This window comes from Pinus tabuliformis, chromosome Q (genome assembly GCF_031772625.1).
Source record: "Pinus tabuliformis cultivar Carrire ecotype Pingquan chromosome Q, CPIR1, whole genome shotgun sequence".
Lineage (NCBI taxonomy): Eukaryota > Viridiplantae > Streptophyta > Pinopsida > Pinales > Pinaceae > Pinus > Pinus tabuliformis.
This window is the reverse complement of record NC_142296.1, coordinates 840,266,261-840,281,779: the sequence shown is the minus strand read 5'-3', so window position 1 is coordinate 840,281,779 and position 15,519 is coordinate 840,266,261. Positions and strand designations below refer to the sequence as shown.

General features: G+C 40.6%; 1 protein-coding gene across 1 annotated transcript in view; it reads left to right on the top strand.

Moving 5' to 3' along the window:
- Positions 1-369: 369 nt before the first annotated feature.
- The window catches only part of LOC149222211 (uncharacterized), a 126,859-nt gene continuing 111,709 nt past the window's right edge, over positions 370-15,519 (top strand). Inside the window, exons 1-2 of the mRNA XM_089383061.1 lie at positions 370-505; positions 604-1,037. Of these exons, the coding sequence (XP_089239187.1) occupies positions 758-1,037 (280 nt within the window). The 5' untranslated portion in view covers positions 370-505; positions 604-757. The remainder of the gene's footprint in view (positions 506-603; positions 1,038-15,519) is intronic.

Sequence of the window (15,519 nt, the reverse complement as noted above, 5' to 3'; positions counted from 1 at the left end):
AGTACGATGTCAAATGAACATCAACTAGTGCAAGTGCCTTATACCTCCTTACTAATGACTAGAAAAGAGTAAAGATTCTTAAAATAAAACAAGACTTATGACAATAAAAATAAGAGTTGAGCCTCTAAGAAAAACAAAAAAAATACCTCATATATAAATATAGATGTGTGGCAAAGCTAACTATTATTTTATTTTTATTAATTTTATTATATAATTTTTTTTTCCATTAAATATAATATTTTTATATTTTTATTAATATTATTTACTCACAGAAATGCATCAAAAATATATATATATATATATATATATAATTATAATTATAATTATTTTAAAATGCCACTATTCATTAACCCATTGATTCCCATATTTTTGATCTCTAATTTGGTAAATGAAGCAAAAAACTAGTTTATTGGTGAAGATAGTTCGATAACTAGAGTTTGAAGTGTTCATCTTCACAAGCTCTAAATTTGAATGTGTGTCAAAAGCAGTGCCATCACTTGCTCAGGTTTTGAAAGCTACAAGTTTTGCTGTATCACAAATATGATATTACTTTTAACTTTAATATAATAGCAAAATATATCACTAATTTGGTCATTTTTTCAGGTTTAATAAATTTCAAACTCCACGGGCATGTGAGCGGCTCAACTCGACTTCATCTACAACACAGGGACACAAGGAAACTCCTAGTGCATCCCTACTGCAACATTCTCCCATATTAACATTTTGAGCCACTAATCTCCGTAAATCGGCAATTAGCATGGCCTGTGCATATCCCGTTCCTCACTGTATTCCCTCCCAACACAAGAAGTTGGAAACCTTTAAAACAGTTACAAGTTTAAGGGGAGGATTGCAAGGTATTCCATTAAATCCATTTTGGAACATCGGTGGACGGAATCTCACGTTATCTGGAAGGCCAGCTACCAGAAGGGTACAAACTCGGGCTGGGCTTCCAGTTGTTTCCAATATTCCTGTTGTGGGTCCAGTCCTTAACTTCGTTATAAGTCCCACACTGCTCATGGCAATCTATGTCTTTGGAGGTATGAAGACATAAACACTGTTAAATTTTCATTGAATTGAGCTTCTGTTTTATGATGTGGCTGAATATGGGAGGTTTTGACAAATGTCAAGTTCTTAATTATGGAAGAATTAGTGTGGCCGAGCTGGTTATCTTTTACATGTTCTGTCAAACACATTGTCTGCAAATTTTTATGTTGAAGAATTAGATAAGTTTTCTCACTATTATTAACTTACTTTCAGTTTTTGTCATCTGCCCTCACGAGTCAATGGTACTTAGGGTTTGCCTTCTTTCTAGGACAGGTAGAGGTGGAGTAATACACTCTCAATGTGCAACCCTGCCTTTATCTCCCTTTCAGGTGACATTAAAAAATCATTTTTAGGAAGGGTAACTTGGACAAGTAGACCATAATGTTTGAAACTTCATAGGCAACCAGTGTAAACGTTCCAACTTCCAATACACTATGAGAATGTGGATGCATAATAGTCATGGAGTTATGTTTGAACCACCAATTTTGCCAAAAAATAAAATAAAATTAACACTACATTTGTCTTCCTATTTCTATGACTATTGTTTTATTGTTTTCTTTTTCTTCTTTGTAGCATGAATGTTAAATCCCGGTGGAATATGTACTATGCATTAAAACTGTATAAGTCCAGAACACTGCAAATTCACATGCATATAATCAACAATACAAGGCACGAGAGAGAAAGCAACTCCGTAGTGTGCACAAGTTCTCAAGTCTGCATACGTTGTACACAATTTGATACTACACAAAAACACTCATAGTGCAAGGTCAAGGAAAAAGATGGCAAAGTTATGGCCAACAAAGAGATGATAGAAGAAGACAAAAATAAGGCAAATTCAAGCATAACGATTTAAAAGAATGGTAACTTTAACCAAAGCAATAAAATATTATTTTCTTTTATTTTGGGAAACTTGGTCATTAAATGAAGCGTTGTAGGAAAAGAAGTTCGGTATTTCTCATCTGGTGCCTAAAAAACATTCAAACAATAAAGTCGAAAAGAAAAATGATAGCAATGGGGATGTTGAAGAAGGAAAGGGAGACCATAAACGCTTTATTACTTCACTAGTGGCAATTAATACATCGAAAGAAGCATGTGAAATAGACTTAGGTGTCACAGGGCGCATGATACACAAAAATGAGTACTTTGCCTCATTGGATGGTGTTAAACATACATGGAATGTGGACAGCCAGAGTAGGATAAATCGCATGTTTTCTTTATTCACAAGTGATATACATTTATAATACATCTTAATGACCCTTGGTTTCCATATACCAAGTGGTCTCTTGGACTTCCTTTGACTGTTTACATTCCACACCAACCCTTAGCGGATTAGGTGTCCAACATTCCCCCCCTTAATCCGAAGGGGTATATACGAGTCCAAGAAGAGAGCTCTAACACAAAAATACAACAATGAATGACAACGATAAGCTGAATGTGCTCTCTGAAATGATGGCATAAGGTGGGTGAACTTGAGGTCTCAACCGACGGTGGTTTAAGGATGACCACAAACACTGGAACACTTAGTGTAGTTCCCGGAACTCTTCTAAATTTGGAAAGACGCTGAAATCTTTTGCTAGAGGAAGTGTCCCTAATGCTTTGGAGAGGGAGATCTTCAACCTGGAAGAAGGGAGGTCTACGACCTGCAGTGGTTTAAGGAAGGCCACCAACCAAGACAATGTTTAGTGCTATTCTCGGAACTCTTCCAAATCTGGCAAGAAGCTTAAGTCTTTTGCTAGAGGAAGTGATCGTAATGCTTTGGAGAGGGAGACCTTCAACCTGGAAAAGGGAGATCTACAATCTGCGGTGGTTTAAGGAAGGTCACCAACCAAAGGCATGCTTAGGGGCTTCTGTGTCTTTGGCTACAATTCAGAATCTGGGTATGGCTATTACTGGTTGTAGGCTCAGGCAACATAGTAGGCTCAGGCAACAGGTTCAGGTTGTGGCTTAGGCTTGCTTGATTTATCTTTGAAACTTGTAGATGAACATCGATTCCCCCCCCCCCCCCCCCCCTTGTCAGATACAAGATGAGAAGATGGAGAAAACTCAATTATAAGACTTTTTAGTTCTCATGAACAAATTTTGTGATATGAGCAAAATATCTTCTTGGCTGTTGAAGCCCATTGCCGAGAAGTGATCCATCCAATGTGAATCTTTGTTCTTGTAGGAGGCTTGTTTTTGAAGCATCTGTTTGAAGAATGAGTGTGTTGACTGTTAGCACTCAAACTAGCACGAGACCTAAGGTGAATCCCTAAAGGGCAAATGTTAGGCCAAAGGCAACAAACGGAGTCTTAGCCCACTGTCAGCTTAGCTAAGGCTCCCTTCTATTTGCGGAATTTCACCGATGGGAGGAGACTCGATATGTATGGAGTCACCCACAAATGATAAATCAATGGATATGAGTGACCTAGACCCTTTTCGAGAAGGTTTTGAAAGATGGAGCTTGCTTGCTTTCTAAGTAAGGTACTATGCTCTTTTAGGGAAAGGAAGAGGATTTTTTTTTTGGGGGGGTTAGGTGTATGAGGATAGGCTTTGAAAGGAGTTCCGCGCACCCTAAATCCTTGTTAAAGTTGGTATCTCGGATGGTTCTTGAAGAATGGTCCTTTGAAGGAGTGGAACCACACGGGGCCAAGTGGACCCGGTCTAGGGTACGAGGAAGGTATGAAATAATCAATGATTTTCTTACCCTAAACAAGGTGGGAAGGATCAAAGAAAGAATTTCACTCAATGATGTTGTTTTGATCCTGGGAAGTGCTAGCCTTGGGGATGGCAGGGCAAGATTTGATCTCGGAGCTAGGGCTTGGATTTTCTTCCAATTCCACCGTCAGAATGTCTTCAAATTTGGAGGAGGGCTAGAGGAAAGGCCAGCGCAGGAGACCCTAGGAGATCGAATTTTTTTAGTGGCTAGCTTGTTGGGAAATTGATGCCCTAGGCACCCCAATGTGGCTAAACTTGGGAGAAGGTGAAAGAATAGGAGTTTTGGTGACCACCCTTGGTAGATCAGTGCCTTAATGCTTGGGAGAATGGAGTCTATGTTGATTATGTGTAAGATTTCTTGGTTTCTAGTCAAGGAGGCCTCAAAATTGCTTCACAAACCCTCTAGGTCAAGTGAAAGAAATCTTGCAGCTTTTATACTTCAAATACACAAGCAGAATGGCTTGTCAAGTTCAAATTTCACCTCTAGGAGATTTCGCTCATACTACATGAGCCAATGCATGGAGGGAGTGTTATAATAGAGACAATCACACAATAGTAAGCAATAATTTGCATGCAACAACTAACCTTAAAACAACGAAAATCCCATCCAGCATATATGACAAAAGTAACAAGAATAGCATCAAAAATTTCGTACTTACATGCAATAGAGTATATCCAACCATTCACAAATGACAATAAAGAAGCTCCAAGAGAAGTTAGACCAATAACCATACATCAAAATTCATCCATAAATTTTCCAATTCATCCTCCAACAAAAAGTGTGAAATTCTCTAAAGAAGAGAGAGATACAATCCAAAGTGATGATGAGAAATGATCTCACATCACTTGTTTTTATACACATCTAAGAGTTCGAATTAGCCTCCTTGGCCTACATAAGCCCCAGAAATGAAATAATGTGCTAATAATACAACCTTTTGGTGACAAGCCCACCAAACTAGCTCACAAATGAAAAAGTAAGCCTCTCAAGAGGTCAAATAATCGTATATGCATGTCGTAGGGCCCTCTAAGAGGCCTAATCCATGGGTGCCACAATGAAGAATAGGAGCCTCAAAAGCAGTGAACAAGGGGTTGGTCCCTTGTAATAACCTGTGGTGCTCCAAATGACATGTGGGGGCACACAAGTGTCCTCATGGGTTTCCAAACAAATCGAAGATGCCTGTAGGTCTCCCTCAAGGGCTAAGATGATGGTGTAGGAGTCTTGGATTATCTGCCAAGTGTATGGTGTAGATGTGGGGCCGACTGGGCATGATGGATCAAGTGGATCCTCCTCATCCAATAGACGAATCACAAGCAATCTCTGAATGGCTGTGGGGATCCATGGAGTGTACTCTGTTGCTGTGGAGGCCCATGGCTCTCAACGCTCACCCTACATGTGCCAATGTAGCCCTCTCGAGGGTTAGGACCCCGTATAGGGAGACGAAACCACAAATGGAAACCATTTGCAATCCTGCATAAGATCCAATGCGTCCCCTAGGCTTCCAGTACAACAAGTCATTAGATAAATCAAGCAAATGAGCTTACCTAATCATGGACCACAGGTGGGGACTTCATAATGGCATGCCTTTCCATAATGGGCTTCGAGATGTGCCAATATGTCCTAAACTCCCAATGGGGTTAACCAAGTACCCTATTAGGTGGTTTCTGCTTCTAAAGGGGATAATATAGTCAAGGTACATCTGTCAAAAGGTTGTGGCATGTGGCAGATAGGTGAATGAGGTAGGGAATGAGATGGGGCAGCCTTGGGTGACATGCTGGGGTACAAGGGTAGCTAATAAGAGGGAAGCCCACGCTTGGGTTTATAATGTGTAGGAGGGAGCGATTGTGGTACATGAGGTGCCCCGACTTTGATTTTTCCACCCTTGTTTATATGCCTTTTGACTTTTTATGATTTTCTTTGATTAACTGCTTGGGGCTCAAGGAGTTAGAGCATGATGTATAAGATATAACAGTGAATTCCCCCCTTTAAGGTGGGGCGGTTCATCGCCCACTAGGGGTTGGGACAATCATGGGTTCCTATATGATGAAGAAGGCTCATAGAACCTGTTGGAACCAGGGTGATGGCCATGATGATGGGGTAGAGCTCATGTATTGGCTTTTGCCCACGTGCTAAATGTTTTTGTCTCAGCCATCTTTTGCATTTTGTGGTACTTTTCCTGTTGAATGTGGCCATATATGCTTTTAACTTTCTTTTCAGCTGCATCAACCTCCAGGCTTCATTCCAGGCCATGACCCAAGGTGTGGGCAAGGGGAAGGGGCGAGCTGACCCTATGTGGACTCGATGGAGGAATGTGGACCCAGGTGGGAGAAATGATGGATGGGGTGATAATGGATGGAAAGAGGGTAATATAAGTGGATAAGGGAGAAAGACCACACAACCAAAATCAGGGTTCCTCGTGAAATGCGATCCTTGGAACCAAATGGTCAATAAAAGAGATCGCACGGGACTCAAAACCAAGGTTAATTCCTAAAAGGGGTCTAGGGGACAGAAGCACAGACCTAGGCCTTTCTTTTCTCCGAATCCCCCCATTAATCCATGCCCAGAAGTGTCCTTGATAAGCAAACTACAATAATCAATTTCCAAATGACGAGGCATAGCTTTAGATTCGGGAAGTCCACCTTCAAACATACGATCATGGTAGATGGGTGAGGGACCACATGGCTGGCTCAGGTGGCGGAGAAATGGCACAATGAGCTAGTTGATGGCTGCAAGGGGTTGCTAGCTGCCGGATGAGGACCATCTTGGAATATTTTTTTCTCCTAGGGATATTACCCACAAAATGGTGGGTATCATCTGGCTTCAACTAGGACATGATCTCTCGAAGAAGTGGGCGAAGCTACTCGAACGGGAGGTCACAAGAACTCCAACAATCTCTTGTTAACATAGACCTGTCACCTGCACATATAATAGATGGAAAAACACGGGGCAACATGCTTTCACGATGTCTTATGATCACACATGCTAATATGTTAGGCCATAAAATCAACAGAAAATAAAATATGCAAATTTTAATTCAGATGCATCTAATCTACCATGAGAAATATCATATGATGTTAGTTCTAATGAGAAAATGAACATGCAATGCATCCTACCCTAACATGCATATAGTAAGGCTAATACTAAGTATAATCATAAAGCTAGTGCAACCAACATATCGTTATATCAATATACATATGCATGCTAGCATGATTACTCATGTAGCAACCCCCAAATCGAATGTGGACATAGTCACATGGCGGATGAGAGGCAGGAAAATATGATCTCCATTCGAGGTAGAGGGAGGTCCTAGGAGAAAGAAAACTGGTCATTCTAGAGGTCCAGGGCTCTCCTTCTAGGTACAAAATGGAGGAATGAATGATCACTGTCGAGAATTCCTCATCACAATCACTGCTTGTAATATCATGCTTTGAGGATGTCACATAGTTGTGATGAGAGGGGAACGAAGGGTGAGAGAAAGAAGGAGTGCAACAAATAGGTCTCTCAATGTGATGGTCACAACGGAGAGGGGAGGTCGCGAAGTGATCATGATCCTGAGGATGGGTCAAAGGGGATAAAGTATATTCAATGAAAGGTTCTTCCTTGACACCATATTCAGAAAGGGGAAAAGGGGCATTGTCACTGGAGGTCATATCAAAAGAGACGAGGGAATTACTTGAGGAAGACTCAAGGTGATGAACAAGAGGGAAAGGCAAAGGGGAGGGCGAAGTGTCATATTCAACGGGATTTCCTTCCCCACAATTTAAAGGCTCAAGTGATTTGAATACATAGTCATGAGGTGGGTTGGTGGGAGCCTCATTGCTTTCCTCATTATAAGCATCAAAGATTGGGCTTTCGTTAAAAGGAGAATCAATCATTTCCAACTGTCCTTCTTCATGCAAGGGAAAATAATAATTCTCCTTCCCAAAGGTATCAATGGATATGTCATCGCAAGTAATGTTCGGGATAAAGGAAAAACCAATCTCAATCTCATCTTCCCTGTCAGTATCATAAATGGGAGCACAATCAAATTGGGGCCCAATAATTTCCCACTTCTCCTTTTCAATGAGGAAATAATCTCCAATGTCACTTTCCAAGGAGCTTACGGGATCACCTTCCTCAAGGTTTTCAAAAGGAGATTCATCAGGAGTGATACCCTTGAGAAAGGTAAGGTCATTCTTGGCCTTACTTTCCATAACTTCATTGTCCTCAACACATGTGCTCTCAAAATCATCCTGCCTGTCTTGCAGCCCCAACGACGACTCATCTTCCTACTCATCACCGAGGTCCTTAAGGTCATCTTCATCTTGGTTGGTTGACAAGTGAGACCTCTCTTCTTCTCTCTTCTCTTGAAGAACAATGGCTAAGGTATTTGTTACATGATTTTGGTAGTATGCTTCTAGGAGGATAACATTAGTAGGGTTCTCTTTATATTCACATTTCATCTTATGAAGCTTCGCTTCATCATACAAGCAAGAGAAAACTTTATTAGAATTATATTCCCTTACTGCTTCCCTGCATGACCTACTATATTCATCCATCCTTTCTTGCGTGATTTGGAGGCTCTTGGGATCCACCTCTTCGTCATCCCCAGAGGAGGTATTCCTTTTCATATTAATGAGGTTATCCAAAATATTCACAACACAAGTTATGTGAGCAAGGTCAAGGAGACGACTAGGATACTCTTCATAAGCAAACCTTACTACGTCGAGTTGTACTTCTTGCGACCTATAAAACGCGAGTATGAATTCCATATCCATGCTTTCCAACATATTTTGAAAAGTTCCTGCATATTCCACAACTTTCTTTTGCAACTCTTGAATCTCTTGGTTATTGAGTTTTTCAAATATAAGACCAAGAGAAATCTCCATCTTCTATGATTTTGCATATTAAGATTATAATGGAGTCGCCAGGGTGAATTAAGCTGCCTTGATAGACGCTTGCTTCTGTTGAAGAATCTAGGGCAATAAGAGTTAATGCGATTCTTCTTAGCATGATAACTATTTGTGAGTGTTTTAACTTTTTCTTCTTAGTACAATTCCTTTCCAAAGCCTCTCACTCTTTGAGAGGAAAACCCACACAAATTATTCTTATAGAGATTCCAATTGACGAATACCAAGACCATGACCCTTGACCTATTTAGCCACTCCAAGACCAAGACATCAATCCTCTTCTTTGTCACGGCTTGAGATCATTATCTTTGCTGCACCACTGAGGCCATCACTACTGCACCATCAAGATCTTCATTACTGCTGCAAAACCATTGTTGCACCTTCACTGAGGTCTTCAACATAACAACGAGATCTTCATATACATGAATGAGAGCTGTACTGAGGTCACTGTTGCATCATTGCTACACCACTAATATCTTCATTGGAACACCATTGAGACCATGATTGCATCTATGCTGGGATCATGACTGTATATAGAATGTAAGCTGAGATAGAGTGTATCACTGTGTGATTATAGAGATCCTTATCATCATAAATATACCAATATTGTAACCATGTTTAGTATGTTGAGATAGTGGTGACTGTGTTTATAATATATGTCGAGACAATGCATGTTTACCAAGATCCTTCTTGAGACTATGACCGTGTCTTAGTATGCCGACACAATGAGTGTTTACCGAGATCCTTCTTGAGACTATGACTGCTTCTTAGTATGCTGAGATAGTGGTGACTGTGTTTATAATATATGTCGAGACAATGCATGTTTACCAAGATCCTTCTTAAGACTATGACTGTGTCTTAGTATGCCGAGACAATGAGTGTATACCGAGATCCTTCTTGAGACTATGACTGCGTCTTAGTATGCTGAGACAGTGAGTATTTAAGACAGTGAGAAGACAGAGACATTACCTCTGTAATACCCATTCGAAAACACAGAGATCCTTCCTTATCCGAGAACCTGAACTCCTGTACTTCGACTGAAATACCTGCACCACTGTACTTGCATGTGAAGATCTCACCATACCTATCCAAAGTCCTGGAAAATTGTGATTTCATCCGAAAATCTCAGATGAATGCGAGTTCTGTACACTTCTTCTGCGCAGACCCTACCTGGTATTTATAGTGGTTTCGTCTCCATAATAAGCTGACATGTGTTAGTGAATTGTTGTGTCTTTATTCTAGAGTCGACATGACTGTATTTAATTCATTTTCCCAGCCGACGTGACAATGAGGATGGTGTTTGTCATTTTCGAGGGCTTCTTCAAGTATAACATGACTTTATAGTCATTACAATGACTCTTATCCATTATGATAAATCCTAAAGACATCAAGAAGAAGTCTTTGACCTATGAATAATACTTCTTGCTCATGAAACCCATGATGCAAGGCAAAAATAATTTTATTCTTCATCATTTACAAAGATCATTACACTATGAAGATTGAACCTAGTTATACTTCCTTCAACACTCCCTCTTAACTAGGGAGGTATTCATAATGGTACTTGGTCATTCTCAATCTGAAGAATTTCTCATAAGAATAATTGGATTGGTAATCCCATCTGTATAACATCATATAAACCAACATTGTCACAGTGCAAGGCCTTGACTAACAACTCCATCTCTCCACGAGACCATGAGCTACAATGTTGGCGAGACCAATGATTATAGACACCTTCATCATTGTCTCTCAAGGTACATACCCACCCGGGTGTTCACTGAGTATGAACTTCTAGGGCTATTCTTATATTGGGTTCCCAACCCTCAAAGAATATTGGTCCTCTTGCCTTCTCTTATCTTGGATGCCCTGCACATCCTCAAAGAGCATCGGATGCCAGATGATTACCCAATCCTCCATTTTTTCTTTCCAAATGAAGACAAGAATGTTGTGTCTATCTCTTCCTCTCAACTAGGGAAGGTACATCCATCATGTGTCTACATTTCTCTTCATGGCCTTCACTAAGACTTATGGCTGTTAGTCCTAGTCTAGTGCATGACACGTGAATTAGAAAAACACTATTGTCACTCCTTTTTAATCAGGGGTGACCTAATCCAAGCTCCCTCTTGATCAGGGACCTGTCAGAGCTCCCTCTTAACAAGAGACTCTCCTTTTTCATCAGCGACTTCTTCTTCGTGGATCCTTTAGTTGCTTGATCAACTTCTTTCCTTGATGCCATGAAATTTAGTTGAGCTTTTTCCTTGTAGGGCATCAACCATCAATCACTTTCCTTCTTGGTTTGTCATGTCATTCCTTTCTTCATGGAAAGTGGCCTTCTTGATACATATATGGAACCTTCTTCATATGACTACTTCTTTCTCATCATGCTTCTTCCATCCACCACATGAATGCTAGTTGTACTTGTACTTACAACTCTTGTTCGAGTAGCCTTGCATGAACTCATCCAGATATTATTCAAGAAATCAAAACATAATATTAAATCAAATCATACCTTACGAGATGGATCTTCATCATGACATCTTCCTGTAGGTATCAACATCCTGCATACATGTTGACACACCTCCCAAAGATATCCATTGTCAAGGGTCTTCATTATCAGAGTCTTCATATCTCTCCAGGAGATTTCCTAGTCAAGTCTTCTTGGTCTTTTGGATGTTGATCGCCTTCATCAGGGTTGCATATCGATCTCTTCCTTCCTCACACATTCCATTCCCAGGATCTTTCAATCAGAGTTTCTTAATTGTAGTCAACCACCTCATACTTCATATGAGGACATATTATGTTGATTTCATCTAGTGTGACTTATGCCTTTCTGCATCTTTTCAGAGGAGGAGATCCTTTTCTCTTGATCATGCTTCTTAAGATAGAAGTGATGATCTATATTACCTGCAACCATACAACATGACATTATAAAATTAAATACATGCATACATACCTCATTTCACCTTTAGGTCATCTAGGCTTCTTCCAACAACTTTCTTGATTGAAGTGTCTTCAATCCCTTGATATGCTTCTATTATTATGTCATCATAACATTATCCATGAATTCCATGAGCTGGAGTTCTTGATGAACACTTGCTTCCTCTCTAGATTAGTGAACCCTACAATGAGGATTCCATAAGAGAATTTTGAGGATCTTGTATATCGCCAACCGACAGATGTTTTCTTTTTGATTTGATGTATGATGAGCCTTGTCCTATATGACTCCTTCCCTTCCTTCAATGTCCACTGAGATTCCCAAGAGCTATATCCTATATGTTTGTTTGCTATGGATTTTGTACTTCATGATTCCCATGGTGATGTCACAAGCTCTTGTTTCTAATTGCTAGACGCACATGGAATGTGGACAGCCAAATAAGGTAAAGAGTGAATGCATTTACTATTAACAATGATACACATTTGTAATACATGGTAGTGACCATTGGATTCCATATTCCAAGGTCTCTTGGACTCCGGTGGCTGTTGACATTCCACACCAACCCATAGAGGATTAGGTGTCCAACATTCCCCCCCTTAATCTCAAAGGGTATGTATGAGTCCAAGAAAACAGTTGTAATACAAAATGTGCAAAAATGCATGCCATCACTAGGCTGAATGTGCTCTCTGAAATGTTGGTATAAGGGGGGGTGGTTTAAGGATGACCACCAACACTGGAATGCTTAGTGCAGTTCTCGGAACTCTTCCAAATCTGGCATGAAGCTGAGGTCTTCTGCTAGAGGAAGTGCTCCTAATGTTTTGAAGAGGAAAACCTTCAACTTTGAAAGGGAGGTCTCACCCCTCATAAAAAGGGAGAACCTCAACCTGAAAAGGGAGGTCTCAACCTGTGATGGTTTAAGGATCACCACCAAACGAAGGCATGCTCAGGGGCATCTTTATCTCTGGCTACAACTCTGAATCTGGTATGGCAGGTTGCGGCTCAGGCTTGCTTGATGTGGCTTTGAAGTTTGTAGATGACCATCACTTTTTCCCCTTGTCAGATACAAGGTGAGATGATGGAGAAAAATCCACTGCAAGATTGTTCAATACTCTAGAACAAGTTCTGACATATGACTGAAATATCTTCTTTTCTGTTGAATCCCATTGCCAAGAAGCGATTCATCCAAGATGAATCTCTGTTCTTGCAGAAGGCTAGTTTTTGAAGCATCTGTTTGAAGAATGAATGGTTTTATGACTGTGCTCACATGGATGAAGATCAAAACAGTGATCTTTCATATGGCCAACTCGATCACAGTGTTGGCATTTAACAACTTTTGGATGTGAATGTGGAGGAGTAGAATCTGGAACAGGTGAAGGTGAACCGCCATGAAGAAACCCAACACTTTCAAATTGAATATGAAAGGACAATTCCTTGTCATATCCTAGACCGATTTTGTGCTTGTTATGGACAAGCTCTTCCCAAGGTTTGATGATGGGCTTGGGAAGTGCAGACTGAACTTCTGCATCTGCATGTAACTTTTCCGCTTCATTGGGCCTTGGATCTGAATTAACTTGCTACTTATGGGAATTTGTTTCAATGTTATGAACAGGAACAGGTTCAAAATGATGACTCCACTGTTGTAATTCTTCCTGCTGCAGTTGAGATTCAAGCTACAAGAAATCAATCTGTTCTTGTGCATATTGTAGACAGGTTTGAATTTCAAAGAGAGATTCTTTGTTGATTTCGACTATGTTGTCATCAGTAGACAGGATTAGATTGCTTAATAAGTCTAGCAAATGATCAAGTTTGGCCATTTTCTCAGCAAAGAAATAAAGGCTCAACAATCCTAGTGGAGACTGTAGCAAGGCTAGACAAACCTCAACTATTGAAGATTTCAAAAATGAAGAATATGAGTTGTGCATCAAACCATCATTGAATATATAATGCAGGCATAAATTTTTCTTGAATCATTTAGTGATGCCACCGAGAGAATGTCCTTCTTCAGTCCTATGCATGAAATAGTTCGGATATCTCGAGCAGTGCGAGATTCACTGCTTTAGTTGATAACTTCAGTTTATTGCATGGAGCAAAAATTACAATAAAGAAATACAACAGAGCTCCTTGTGTAGGAAATCCGACTGCATTATGTTCCTCCCCATGAAGTAATTCATATCCCCTCTCAAAAGCCTTTGACCAAGCCTTCTCGACAACTGTAGAGATTAAATTATATGTTTTGATTTGGGTCAACACAAAGTCGAATTCATAAGAGTCGAGAGTAGCTTGACTCAGCTTGACCCTCAGTTACTCATTGGTTACTTAGAGATTTGTATTTATGGAATCTTTATGTCGAGCCATAGAAATTACAGGCCTTTGAACAGTGATCAAACTCATTCCAAATTGACTGTAACTCTACTCTTAAATTGACAGAATCCTCCGACGACCGGCCTAATAGATGGCTAGGCAGAGGGGACACATTGGCCCTGCCGAAATACTGTTGGATGACTGGCCAGTAAAACGCAAAAGGCATTCGTCCAACTTCCCACACTTTAACGTAATCTTTGCCTCCAACTCCGGCGATGGTCACAACAATTTTTTGAGTAAAACAACAACGTCCATCATCGTGTAGCTATATATGAAGTTTTGGTATGTCTCGGCTTGTCACAATGACTCACCATGGACCACACCAAGTCCACCTGGGCGTTTACCCTCTGGACCACTATCGACGAGCAATGATCCGGTGGTGTCTCGTGTGTGTGCTACTGGGCAATTATATCCCACAGGACAGCATACTCGTTCTCTCTCAGACCAAACGAGATCAGATTCGAACCCAGAACCAGACTCTGTAGAGGCCCTAGCGTGGATATATTAACACTAGCGTGGAAATATTAACATCAATGTGGATATATTAACACCAACGTGGATATATGAAAATTGTGGCACCAGAGTGGTATACGAAACTGTGGTGGGAGGTGGAGTATTGACTAGTGGATTTACCACCTGTGTGTAGGAGCCATCATTCAGAGGGGAGTTTTCGATTGTGCGTGGGAGGAACCGAGGTATGCAGGTGAGGCATCGAGCAGCGTAGGGGTGAGCAATGTTGTATGGTGGGAGAGCAGCATGTAGAAAACTGTTCAACGAGAGGTATTACGACCAATACAACAGAGGTACTGAAACGACTAATCAGTTTCTTCAGACTTGGAATGGAACAATAAAAATATTGGATCAAGCATGAATGTGTGGGAATACCACTAGATACCTTGACCAGTAAACAGTGTTACAAGGCATACCAACCACATACAACGTGCCAAGGAAGGTGTAACATACCGAATGGTGTGCACTTTCGGCTTTAATGCCCAACGTTCAACCTCTAGTTTCAATGCATAACACCTCCAGTCAACACAGATTTCAGTGTAGATTAGCTCTCCCCGCAGACCCACCAACTCACTGTATCAGCCACACCATGCCATGACAACACTGTATGGAGGGATTTTAAACATGACTATTATTAAAATCGATTGTGGAGAGGGAAGCGAAGAGATTTAAATGGCAGAACTGAGGTGTCATTCTGCAGAATATAGATAGGACAGAGGTAGAGAGGCAGAAAATTCAGTTGGAATGTAGCTTAGAAGTGCAGGATTGAAATGCACAGAAAAGACCACAAAATTAGTGGTTCAGATTTGAGCAGGGCCAGAATTGGCGGCTCTGATACCATGTTAGACGCACATGGAATGTGGACAACCAAATAAGGTTAAGAGTGAATGCATTTACTATTAACAATGATACACATTTATAATACATGGGAATGACCATTGGATTCCATATTCCAAGGTCTCTTGGACTTTGGTGGCTGTTCACATTCCATACCAACCCATAGAGGATTAGGTGTCCAACACTAATGCTTTCATGATGCCACGATGCATCTTAATATCATGGTCATCTCTTTAACAAAAGATCGAGGCGCC